This window comes from Apiospora aurea, assembly GCF_038362705.1.
Source record: "Apiospora aurea strain CBS 24483 chromosome Unknown utg000005l_segment0_segment0, whole genome shotgun sequence".
NCBI lineage: Eukaryota > Fungi > Ascomycota > Sordariomycetes > Amphisphaeriales > Apiosporaceae > Apiospora > Apiospora aurea.
In genome coordinates, this window is record NW_027117392.1 from 5,490,371 (window position 1) to 5,503,755 (window position 13,385).

The following is a 13,385-nucleotide window of genomic DNA, read 5'->3' on the forward strand; positions in this document are numbered from 1 at the left end:
GATCGAGCCCTTCGGACAGTGTGCCACAAACATCGCTTCGTCCGGCGATTCGTCCGATCTGGCACGCGATAATAACATGGTTATGGTTCGCGTGACATTGTGGCCCTTGTCTCCTTCCCTTTCCACTCTACATACTTGCCGGCGCAGAAAGGCGGGCAAGGTTAGACCAGAATTCAATTAGACCTCGCTCCTGCTGTCCCAATTTTAAACTTCACACCATCCAGGTGCCGTGGCTGAAAATTGGATTCACTTTGATTTATTTATTCTGATGCTGGCAAACTGCGGACGCGCCGCCGCACGCCAACCGGCAGTTCGTCTTAGATCGAGATACAATAAATCAGATGTGCCGCCCTCTTCAGTTCAATGGTATGCAGGTCCATGATGTGCAGCAAACAACAAGTGCCAGGTTGCCGGGTTTCTGTCTGTAGGTTCTCCCGATCGAGCAATCGGATGGGTTGTTGCGTCTGAAGATCACTGCCCATTTGGCAGTTCCATCCCGCTGTAAAAGGCCGGGCACGGAACGTGATAACCTAAATGTACAGTAGCATCAAGATACATAAAATAAACCCATGTCGTATATGCAATCAAAAACCTGTCGATTCTCGGCCGCCACGATTTTGCACAAGAGACAACATGAAAGGCCCAGCTGTCCCAAAGATTCCCGGCCCCGGCTGCCAGTGTCACTGACACGATAACACCGCAACTATGAAACTCGCGGCCAGGGTTCGTTTAGAAGAACGGGCTGGACGCCGGAAGGTGTGGCTCTGTTATTTTACTCTAGACATTTCAATGCTCCCCTTCCAGGGTAGAGAATGCTACCTCCAGTGCCAGGTGCCGCCAGTTCACCAGTACCTACCTACTACTATGTAAAAATATCCTCCCTGAGTGGGACACTGGCGGATAGAAGCCGCTTTTTCCTGTATCTTTCGATGTGCTCGTTAGCGTATCGGTGTAATCTCCTTTTTCTTTGCCCAGGGTATATCCCACGATGCCCGCGCAAGTTTTTTCAGGTCTGAACGATCGAGGGAAACCTAGTAGGTGACATTCGTCCCCAGAACTTAATGGAGAGCAGTATTATTATCGTTATTAGCAAGAGACGTTTGCTGTTGGGTTCACAGATTTGACCAAAAAGGCCAACTGATGAGAGAGAGAGAGAGAGGAGTGAACCATGTACCCTCATTTCTCCTTGGATCCATTACTCGGGCGATGCTCTTCTGATGCGAATTGCGGGTCTGGATCGAATGAAACCATTTGCATCTGGGCCAGAAACGGGCAACAACACGAAAGGACCAGTGGCACGTATAACTCAGGCATCGTGTTTTTTTTTCTGTGCCTCGTACCAGAATCAAGTAGAGGGAAAACTTCTTCATTGAAAACTAGGACTTCACTTTTCTATTTCTGGCTGGGCGTGTTTGAATTGTCGCGAGGCTCCAAAACTTTTGTGTCGAAGCCCTTTGATGACGAAGGGGGCAAGCGGCCCCTTAGGGATGAACCAACAAACTAGCTCATGGCGCCGTCGTACGGAAGCCCGTGTAACCCGCCGCACAAGATGGGTTCGCTTAGATCTTAGTTTCGAGACAGAATCTTGTTGCTCTGGACGCCGCCAGTAGCACTATGTACGTAGTTGGTAGCGATGAGATACACACTACGCCTTAAGGACGAATTCATGTTCGCATGTGTGTGCTGGTTCCAGCAGTTAGTTCTGCTGCGCGCGCGTTCATGTCATACGGCTGGATCGTGGGCAAATGGCATATGCAGGAACACGTGGGGATCAGCCACATATGCTTTGGTGATGCAAGCCCAAAACTCAGTTTGGGCGCGTTCAGGAGCGCGCTGTTACGGGCGGGGCTCGACTGCTATGGTTCGGTTGCTTTGTTTTAGACGACTCCAGCCTCGCCACGGGAGGAAGCATCTTCTCGCCTTGTCTGATCGAGATGATGAACCTGCGCATATTGACTCTCGGGGCTGTTTTGGACGTTTCTGGCGGGAAGCGGACAGGCACTACTGCCTTAGTAAGACGGAAAGAAAAGTGACAAGTAGTTCCGGTCCTTGGACGGTTTGATAGACGCGAATCTTATTATATCGTACGTGTAATCTACCCATGTATGTATGTGTGTATATAGCGTCCAAGTCCATTAAGTCATAGGGCTCATGCACGAGGGAATTAGTTGCCGATTGGCTTATTCTATCTAGCCTTTGGGACCTACAGGTTCTTCTTCGCGTCCTGCTCCTTGATCCAGCCCTCCACGACCGCGGCAATCTCCATGTTGTTCTTCTCCAGGTGCCCGAAGTGGCCGTTGCCATGGATGCCCACGTCGGCGAGCTTGATCCAGTCGGGCTTCCCGCCGGCCTGTTTCAGGAACTCGATGACGCAGTGGTCGTACGTCGCGTGCACGCTGGCCTCGCCCGTCGTGCAGAGGTACGGCACGCTGGCGATGTTGGGCAGCTTGCGCGCGGGCTCGGCCTGCAGGTGGCAGTTGCGCAGCGCCAGCGTGTCCTCGCCGACCACCTCGACCTTCAGCTCCGAGGGGTCAGACACGGGCGGGTCGTAGGTCAGGGGCGTGTTGGCGAGGCCCCAGGCGCGCGCGGCCGAGCCCGAGTCCACCGTCGAGCCGTAGTTCCAGAACGGCTGCGTCGAGTGCTCCAGGTTGATGTTACCAACCACCAACTCGGGGCAGTCGTTCGAGACCAGGATCGGGTACTGCGCGCCCGAGGAGTGCGAGATGAGGTACGAGGCGCCAACCATCGACAGCATGCTGCAGATCGAGGCGCGCATCGCCGTCTCGCCCGCCACCAGGCTCGTGGTGTAGGGGACGGTGGCGTGGGCGAAGGCCTCGAAGACGGGGTCGCCGATTTGTCCACTGCCCGGCCATTGGGTATGCAGTGTCGCTTGCGGGTAAGTTGGCGCAAGTTCTGGTGCGCTGAAGCCGCCTTGGACGACCTGCACCGTCGTGCCGTTGGCCAGGGCGAAGTCGGTGGTGTCTTGCTGGGCAGAACGTCCAGTGGCGATCTGATCCACGAGATAGACCATGTACCCCTTCTGAATGAAGTACGAGGCGAACCCCTTCCGGTTATCGGGGGTGTTGAGCCAAGTCACCGCCGAGCCGGCACCTCCGTGGAAGAAGACGAGCGGGTGAGGGTGCTTGACACCGCAGGTCGGGGTCAGCTTCTCGACGTAGACCTGGTCTGCGAGGATGTTTCCGCCACCGCTGGGGACCGAGCGGCCGCCGACGTAGAAGACGTCTCGGAAGTACTTGGTTTCCGAGGACCGGCACTTGGGGCTGATGGCGTTGACCCCAGTACAGTCGACAGACGAATTCGGCGGCAGTACATGTGCACTGACAGCGCCTGCAAGGCCGAGAGCAGAGAATACCGTGAGATACCGCATTATGTCGCTGGTTTTCCAAGAGCAACACAATCAGTTCAAAATGAGTGACTAAGAGTTAGACAATTATTGCTTGCTTAAGTGGTAAAAAGAGAGGAAGGCGGGGATATCCACGTCTATAAGTGTATAAGTTTCTCCAGCCGCAGCCATGTGCAGCGGTGAGGATCTCTAGATATCTCTTATCGCAGAAGGGCCGGTTCCTGCTTACTCACTAGACCATGAAGCAATTTAGGCATTCTTCTCGTGTTTGTAGGGATTCGTAGCCTCGCATAGTGGACAAGCTGCCGGGGTGAGCTGTTCGCCCGTCGGCAGATTGTCCGCAACGGGTCCTAGTCTTGTAGGCATTGGGATCGGCCCCTGCTAGCTGAGCAAATTAGCATATAGAGCATGCCTAGCATATAGAGCATGCCTAGCACATATACATCGCTGCCAGCATTTGCGACTCGGAAACCGTGGCGTAGACGCCATTGACCGGTTGGACGGGACGGGATGAAGACGTTGTGTTTTACTGCCCTGTCAGCATGGCGGTCGGGGGCCCCTTCCAGAAGCATTCCGCTCCCTCAGCCGTCTGAGGAGGTTCGATCCAAGGCGTTATGCTGACATGGACCCGCGACACAAGCCCCGATGCGGGGCGGCCGTTGGTGGGGTCCATCTCATCTAGGGACGATGGATCACTGATCATAGTACGATTCTGCCCTCACGCTGCAGTCTACAGTTGCGCTGCCAGCAGATTACTAACAAAGCAACCATCCTTGCCTAGCCTGCTGCTCTCGCGGATGGGTTTCCGATATTGTGAGCCCACCACTTGTAGGTGAGTATTCTGCAGTTGGCTTGGCCGGAGCAATTGGTGAACGTGGCTAGTTCTGTGAGTCCTGGCAAACAAGAATATTGCGGTTCTTCCCGGTTAACTTCGACAAACTATTCGCATCTGTCAAGCATGAGAAGTGCAAATGGCGGTGATCCATCCGCTTTAGTGTTCTAGATTAAAAACATCAATATTAGGCAAAAGGGTTATTTACATGAACGAGGCAGTCAAAAGATAGCTTGAAGGCCGGGTTTGTGAGCGAACTCCCCGACCTTGATGATGCCGGGGGTTTACTTCCATCATGTTCCTGTTGAAAAAACCGTGGTTACCATGTAAGATTAGGCCCACGTACCAGAACGGTGTTGGAGAAAGATATCATCATCAGACACCAGTTCCATGGTTCAGCCAGTTTGGTTCCGACTCCAGACCTATATATAGTGAGCTCAAGGTTGAACACCCTGAGATAGTATAGTCTTTCTTGGATAGACTCGAACAAACTAGAAGAGGATCTCGAAGCCACCCGCGAGATGCCGTGGAGTTGATTGTATAATTCAAGTACGTCCCTCTGCAAGACAGAGCTACTCAATATAGGAGGGTCGGAAATTACCTTCCAGTAGGCCAGCAAGCCTTTCAACTCCTTTTCCCGGGAGGCTTTGGAGCATCTCCTGGGGTTTGACTTCATGGCTCCATGGTATTTACACTGAGGCCAGGCCTGACTCGCAGATGCCATACATCCGAGTATATGGCACAATCTCCAGTACCGTATCTGGGGACCGATAAGAGTTGAAGCAATACGTATGGTCTCTAGGTACTAGAGATATAGCCAGGCTTGGGCAAATCTCAACAATGAGCAGGTTTGAAATACATTTGCCTATAGTCACTTGAACTTGACCGTAAGATAGTATTGACACATGCGTGTATATTCATTGCCTAAGGACCGGAGCTTGTCTTCGGTATTCTCTTTGAGACTCGAAAAATAAAATAGTTCTGTTGTCAGTTGCTCTTATTAGCTTGAAATCGATCTTTCCAGCTCGGACGGACGATAATGGTTCTTGAAGTTGAATAGCAGAAACTGAGTGTCCCTTATGCTGCGTAAGGTATCAAGGTATCCCCCCTTGGATATGGCATGGGGGACTTGAACACTAGAATGAACACAAACCAAGTGCCCAGGCAGATAAATATCGCTTGAGGCAAACGAAAAGATCTCGAATGATTTATCCCCACCCAAGCAGGTGGGAGGCGTGAGTTACCGGCGGGCGGGTTTGCCAAGATTTCGACCAGGGTCAGTTGGACGCTGTACTGGCAAACAGAACGCGTCGACTATGTTGATGAGTCTCAATATCGAGCCGAGACAGTCCTTGAGAGTAAAGTTGTGATTCTCGAATATGTTCCCAGAAGTGTCATTTCCCTCAATGCAAAGGAGGCGATTAATCATCTAATTGATATAGCGTTGAAAAGAGAATAAGTGCATGTGGGCATGTACACACGAAGCCTGTGGTGTTTGTGCAGTGTGCCTGCCAAGACTTGTTGGCTACTGTATCTACAGATGGTACGAAGATTATACAATTCAATTGATGCACGCGGTTGACATAGCACCCACGAGAGCTCTGTGTCTCTGGTGCACGAAACGTGGATTGTGCAGCAACCAGCGTGAGCGAAACCACGGCTTGGTCTTTGTTTACGATCGTGACATGAAGCACTCACGAAGATAATCCGAGCTGAATTATGAAGCTACATCAGTGCTAGGTAAGAACACCAAATATAGCGGCATAGCTTTGAAGCTTGGGCCATTTCCTTACCTACCGTTGACGTTTCCAATGACCAAAGGGGGAGCTAGAGCTGCCTGGGACTAATCTGATCGCGTAAAGACAGTCGTCCTGCCCCTACCTCACTCTCACTTTCCAAGCACAGGCTATTGGACCAACAACGCGTGGACCAATGGTCGCGTAGTACACCCTTCCATCGTCAAATCATCACCCAACACCTGATGCGCCGCTGGCTCTAGACTCATTTACTCTTTGGTATCGCCGGTCCCGAGCCTACCAGCCACTTGCCGAGTATCCTGTATTCACCTTCGCAAGTATTTGCGCAAGTAAATCTGATACCTTCCATACATGCACAACCTTTCGCTGCATGCTTTGACCCAGCAACAGCAACTTGCAGGCGGCTAAGTTGTCGGAGTTGTCACGTCCCGCCTCGGATTTTCCCTTCGACGCCTCCCCGCGCACCAACCAAGACACAGCTTCCCGCTTCCTCTACCATCGCCCACGCTAGAGAATCACGTCAATCATTCACCACGCGACCCAGTCGCCCCTACCTACGACCAAGCCGACCGACACCATGGCGCGTACGAGGGACCAGGAGCCCGAAGAGGACGAGCAGATGGAGGATGAAGAATTGGTCGACTTGCAGTTCAACGAGACCTTAACATGGAGAGCGGGCAAGCCCATCGCTACGAGCGAGCTCTTGCGCCGACTCGAAAAACTCTCCAAGGAATTGGTCGATATGGAGCAAGACACAGTCAATAAGGAATCGCTTCATGATGTTTCGAAGCAGCTTGCGTCGCACAACCTGCTGGCGCATAAAGAGGCAGGCGTCAAGGCTTACACCGCATCTTGCCTGGTCGACATTCTGAAGCTTTGCGCTCCAGACGCGCCATTCACACCATCACAGCTGAAGGTTTGTTTGGCCCTTCCCGTTCGCGTTGCATTGGCCGGGCGGTCTCTAACTGGTAGGCAATTTTTAGGAAATCTTCAACCTTTTTATCAAGGTCGTCCTTCCCGCGCTGTGGGACCCAACACACCCCTACAACAAGCAACACAAATATGTCCTGATGTCCCTGGCCGATGTGAAGAGTATTCTACTCGTCAACGACTTACCTAATGCCGAAGACCTCCTGCTTTTCCTCTTCTCGTCAGTCTTTGACGGCATATCTGGGGCCGCAAAGTCTACCTCGGGCGAGCAAGTAGCAAAAGATGTCGAGTATCATATGACCGAGATCCTCGTGACATTGGTCGATGAAGGCCAAGGACTGCCGCCGACCGTATTGGATGTGATAATGGCACAGTTCTTGCGGGCGGCTCCTCCAGGTGGTGCTAAGAACAAGTCGGAGCTGAATGGGAACCAGACAACACTTCTACCGAAGCAGGAACCTGAGGCTTATGTTGTGGCTAAGACCATTTGCAATTCTTGCCAGGATAAAATGGCGCGATACGTGAGCCAGTACTTCAGCGACGTGATCATGGATGTGACTACTGGCAAGCCGGCTACCAATGGTAACGACGACGAGGGCGGATCAGAAGACGATGAGCCCGCTGGCCCATCCGAGGCCGACTTCAGAGAGTTACGAAAGGCTCATCTCCTTCTCCGGGAGCTGTGGCGTGCAGCCCCTACCGTGCTCCAGAATGTGGTGCCACAGATCGATGCTGAATTGTCTGCTGATAACATCCAGCTCCGTTTGTTAGCCACAGAAACACTTGGAGACATGATATCGGGGATTGGCGCTGCTGGCCCGCCTCCCGCGCCTGCGCTGGATCCAGCGGCGTACCCGCCTCTAGGGCTGGATGACGACGGCCCAGAACATCCCGAACTCAGCATCCTGAACACACCCATATCGCCTTTGTCCTTCACGCAAACTCATCCTCAGGCCTTTCACAACTTCACCGGTCGACGGAATGATAAGTCGCCACTCATTCGTGCCGCCTGGACTACTGCAGCAGGCTACATTGTCTCGACATCAGCTGGTGGCATTGGTCTGAGCCGAGAAGACGAATCGACATTCCTTAACGGTTTACGCGACCGATTAAATGACAACGATGAAAAGGTCAGGTTGGCCGCTGTCAGATCCATTGAAGTGTTCAACTTCAGAGACATTGTTATGAAGTTGGGATCGAGTGGAGGTGTGGACAAGCCTGAATCGTTGCTCTCGACCCTCACCGATCGTTGCCGTGACAAGCGACCCGCGATCCGAGTCGAGGCCATGGCATTGATTGGCAAGCTCTGGGCTGTTGCTACTGGCGAGCTCATGGCCGGGAACGACATAGCTAATGTTCTCTCGAGCGTGCCGACTTACGTTCTCAATGCATTCTATGCCAACGACCCGGAACTCAACCTGTTGCTGGAGCGGGTTATATTCGACTGTCTTGTTCCATTGTCCTACCCGCCAGCCAAGGGCAAAGGCTCTAAAGCTAACGGCAACTCCCAGTCGCAAGCGCAGTCGCAGTTGGCAGATCAAGCTTATGACCCCGATAAGATTCGAGCGGAACGAATCCTGCTTCTTGTGAAATGCATGAGTGACAAGGCGCGCCGAGCCTTCTTTGCGATCCAGACGCGGCAGCCTCAGTTCGCACTGGTCGTTGAAAACTACGTCCGTCAATGCGAGGCGTGGAACGGTGGCACCCCCGAACGGAATGCAGAAATGACGAAGCAGAATCTCAAGAAGACGATACACTACATCTGCTCCTTCTTCCCTGATCAGCCCAAGGTGGAAACCGACTTGTACAACTTCGCAAGTCTGAACGATCGTCGAAGCTATCAGCTAATCAAGTTCGTTATAAGCCTCGAAAGCGATTTCAAGACAATGTACCGAGCTATCAAGGAGTTCAACAAGAGGGTACAAGGCTCTACCAAACCACAGATCCTGGACACCATGGTCCCTCTGCTCTACCGTTCTGCGTACATCATGTTCAACAAGAGTCATCTCTCGACTTTCATTGAATGCTCAAAGAATGACAAGAATGGTCTGGGTCCTGCTGCCCAGCAAATTACAAATGAGATTTCGCAGCACCTCCCGGATCTGTTCAAAACACATATTGGAGAGCTGTGCAAAGATTTGATCGAGTCCGCCCCGACCGCTACCAAAGAAAACGATGTCAGTGTGGTCGAAACATTGAAGGCATGCTCCTCGTATTCGCGCAAGTACCCCGAAAACTTGCCCGAAGACAGGAAATTCACCCAAGCGTTGACAAACTACGCTCTCTATGGCCGACCTCCCAAAGCTGCCAAGTATGCTGTGAACATCCTGATGGCTCGGAAGAATGACAAGAGTATGGTGGCGGCTACGGACCTACTCGGTCGGATTACCAAGGACTGGGGTCCAGGAAAGCCTCATTTTCTGAATAAGCTGGCTGCAGTGAGCCAATTAGAACTTCTTGCGCCAAAGGTTGCTGCGGATGCCAATGACCAGATTATGGATATGGTACTTCAGAACGTCCTGCAGAAAGTACGAACAGAGGCAGCAGAATCCGACCCGGAGTGGGTAAGCGATAGTGATATGGATGAGGAATGCCAGGAGAAGTGTTATGCGGTCAAAGTCATCGTTAACCGGCTTCGCGGCATCCAAGAGCCCAGCGAGGCGAAAGACGTAACACTCATGACATTCAAGCTTCTCCGTACATTGACCAAGAGAGACGGGGACCTCTGCAAGACCGCAGACACACCTGCGCATCACAGGTCGCGACTTCGATTACTTGCAGGGCAATCAGTGCTCAAACTCTGTACTGCAAAGCAGTTCGAGGAACTCTTCTCCCATTCGGAGTTCAACAGGCTGTCGATCCTAACACAGGACCAATGTGCGGAAGTACGCCGCGGGTTTATTACCAAACTCCAGAAATACCTCGTCAATGGCAAGTTAAGGCCACGGTTCTACACCATGATCTTCTTAACCGCTTTTGAGCCTTCGACCGAGTTCCGACAACAAATCGAGACTTGGATCCGCTCTCGAGCGCGTCATTTCCAGGAGAACAAACAGACTGTTATGGAGGCTACAATGGGCAGGCTTGTCTCCCTCCTGGCCCACCATCCAGACTACAATTGTGATGCAAACGACCTCATGGATCATGCTAGGTATTTGGTCTACTACTTGAGTAATGTGTCCACCGAGCAAAACTTCGGCATGATCTTCAAGTATGCGGAGCGTGTAAAACAAACACGGGATGGTATCAATGCTGCCGAAAGTGAGAAACTCTACGTAGTCAGTGACCTGACAACGGCAGTCCTGAGAAAGTGGCAGGAGCGCAGGAATTGGAGCTTCCAAGCCTACGCTGGCAAGGTTGGGCTTCCTGTGGGATTGTACGCCGCGCTGCCCGATCATGATACCGCTCAGAAGATTGCCGAGAAACAATATCTACCTGAAGGCACTGACGAGCGTTTGGATGAACTACTACGATCTCTGGACAAGAAGAAGGTACGCCGCTCACAACTACCTCCTCATAACCCTTTCCTACAATTTGTTCTCAGAGTTGACATCATCGGTCCACAGAAGCGCAAAGGCATCGATGAACGTGGCGACGGTAACCAGTCCGCCAAGAAGACAAAACTCACCCAGTCAAGGACCCCCAGATCAAAGTCCACCAAATCAGCAAGGACTTCTACGACGAAGAGGTCAGCGGCCAAGGCCAAATCGTCGGGCCGGTCGAGGAAGGCTGCTTCCTCCTCGTCCCCTGGGCCTGAGTCGGGTGAGCGACGCCGCAGTGGCCGTAGCAAGGCAAACTCGTCATATATCGAACGCGACTCGGACCAAGACGACGAAGACATGCTTGAGGGTGTTTCGAAATGGGAGTACTACGACAAAACCGGTAACAAGGTCGGAGGTGATGACAATAGCGAATCAGAATCTACTCTTACCGAGGTCGAGGAAGAAGGAACAGAGCCGGAGCCGATGGAAGAAGACGGCGAAGATGACCAAGCTGAAGCTGATTCGAAGGCATCAGGCAAAGATGCCGCCGAGGACAGCGATCTGAGTGAACCGCCCGCAGAAGATCCCGAAGATGGGGCAGAACAAGTTGAGCCGGAGGTCGAGGCTGAAGATGAGGCTGGAGATGAGGCAGAAGCAGAGGATGCGGAAGAGGAGGTGGAAGAAGAGGAGGAAGAGCCTCAGCCTCAACCTCGGGCCAGTGCACGGAAGGGTAGAAGTGCTGCTTCAGCAAAGTCGAAGACCCCGCCGGCCAAGCCAGCTAAGCCAGCAACCAAAGCAGCAGCGGCTAAGGGGAAAAGCGCAGCTGCCAGCAAAGCCAAGCCCCAGCCTGTCGCCTCTGGTCGTGCCACTCGAAGTCGGAGGGCTGCGGCTGATGATGCGGAATAGTGTAGTCAAGTAAGATGAGGTCCGGCTGGAATTGGTCCTGCCACTCTCCCTTTCGTCGACGGTTTCATAGGTGGCAGTTCTTGATGAGAATGATGATTTCAAATTTTGGAAGTGGGCATTTATTGATTCTTTGGGGGACAAAACATACTTACCCAAGAGTGTGATATCCTCTGCATCAGTCTACACACAATGGTTACCTCCTCGACCTTCCTTGGTCTAGGCGGAGCAACAGCAGGCTTGTGGATGGAAGTGCCTACGGCGACGAAGGCTAGGGGGGTCTTGAGCTCGAGGCCGTTCTTAAAAGTGTATGTATTACGGTTATACCCTTTTCGTGTGCTATTTTACCTCACTCATTAACAAGTCATCCTGTATATAACCCTTGTGATATTCTATGCATTCATATGTGATTTGCGTCAAGTCCTTGCTGCATTGGTGCGCAACCCAACCATCCACCGCCTTCATCGAATGTGCCGCCTCCGCGAGCCATGCCAGAGCCTCTTGAATTGGCACGTCCCCGGGTTCTAGGTCGGCAGCTGCTCTTAATTCGTCCCTCAACCCTTTTGCAGACACGGCGCATCTGAAATCATTTCATAGCAGGCGCGCGGGTGGTGCTGCCCCGTTTATCGGTTGACCATTGTCAGAGAAGGAGGGGGAACAGAGGGGGCGGTCGAACATCAAGAACAAGGCTGTTTCTTTCGTAGCAGGTGGTCGAGTGGTAGAACAGTCCGGCCATGCACCGTCCTAGAGATCTTCGATACAGCTCTTCGATTTGCCTACATAGTAATCCCACACCTACCAAGAGGTCTTCGGATGTCATCCCCATACCCCGAAAACATTTCATCAAGGAGCATGGGACTTAATGTGATCAGCGATATGTGCACTACCCTATTTTTTTCTCTTCTTGTTTTCATCTGGGTTTTTCTTTATTGCCCCCCCCTTTCTTTTAACTCGGTCGAGTCGGGATATGTTGAGAACACCGGCACTGATAGACCGAGGATAATTGTAGGAGTCTGTAGCAGTGACAAGATACTCATATAGGAAAGGGTTATGTATCTGTACTGCTAGTTTGGATGAAAGTGAAGTTATTCGCGATGGGGGAGATTGTTCGTTCGGCAAGACATATTACCATGTCAGTAGGGAAAAGACAGCTACGGTCTTGCGACATCACCGCCCAGGTAGAGAAGAGGGGGGAGAAGAAGTCAGAAAGTCAAGGCTCTGAGATTTGAAGCTTTTCTACGATGGGCTTTTTTTAGAAACAACTCGGATAGATATTGTTCCTGATGGCGAATGCTGAACTTTGTATTGCATGTATGATGTGAATACAGCAGTACTTCATGTCTAGTTCTGCCTGGTCTTCTTCTTCATCATGAGTCATTGGCCGATTCCACTTCATCTGGATTGTATCTTGGTACTTGGGTACATGTATGGGATGATCGTGTTTGATACCATGGTGGTCACGTAGCGACGTGGCCTCTCTCTGATGTCACTTGCCAACCACTGGTCCCATATTGACTGCTTGAACGCCAAGGTAGCGATTTAATATATGCCCTAGATTGGGATGGTATCGAGGCCTACGGGTCATCGCATTAGGAAAGGTAGTTTGGACATTAAAGAGACAGCCGGTGATGGCCGGGGCGGCCGTATTTCTCCTGGCCAGAAACCAGGTGATACCACTCGTGATTCGTGGGAGGACATCAGCAATCATCTATGTTAGGGATTTTGCCATTTCGTTAGGGAGTTTCTGCTTCGTCAAAGTGGCAATGGATGGCTATCCTGTTTATTCTGTGGTAATTTTGGGGAAAACTGCCCATTACCCCTCGCTGGTCCTCCTGCGACTGTTATCCAGGGGCTATCGTATCAGGAAGCGTGTTTTGGAAGGCACTCTTTGGGACCAGTTGTACAGAATCAGCATTGTAAATTCGAATCAGCAGAACCAGCTGTGTTAGAGAGATCATCTTCTCCTAGGTACAGATACCTAACCGACGCGGCTGATCTTGACAGAGTGGGCCCATCACTTTTGAGGCATCCAGAGTGACCACCAACAGATCACTCTTCATTCACATGAGGTGCCTGAGTACAATCGATTTTTTATTTTATTCCTGCCCTTGACCAAG

The 13,385-nt window shown here is 51.8% G+C and overlaps 2 protein-coding genes across 2 annotated transcripts; one reads left to right on the forward strand and one right to left on the reverse strand.

Moving 5' to 3' along the window:
- Positions 1-2,203: 2,203 nt before the first annotated feature.
- On the reverse strand, positions 2,204-3,388 carry PG986_008227 (secreted lipase; the record flags this gene model as incomplete). The annotated part of the gene is made up of 1 exon (XM_066844449.1): positions 2,204-3,388. One exon carries the CDS (start codon positions 3,386-3,388, stop codon positions 2,204-2,206), a length of 1,185 nt encoding a protein of 394 aa, XP_066700561.1.
- A 3,142-nt stretch (positions 3,389-6,530) lies between these two features.
- On the forward strand, positions 6,531-11,271 carry PG986_008228 (smad nuclear-interacting protein 1; the record flags this gene model as incomplete). The annotated part of the gene is made up of 2 exons (XM_066844450.1): positions 6,531-6,869; positions 6,937-11,271. 2 exons carry the CDS (start codon positions 6,531-6,533, stop codon positions 11,269-11,271), a joined length of 4,674 nt encoding a protein of 1,557 aa, XP_066700562.1.
- Positions 11,272-13,385: the final 2,114 nt, after the last annotated feature.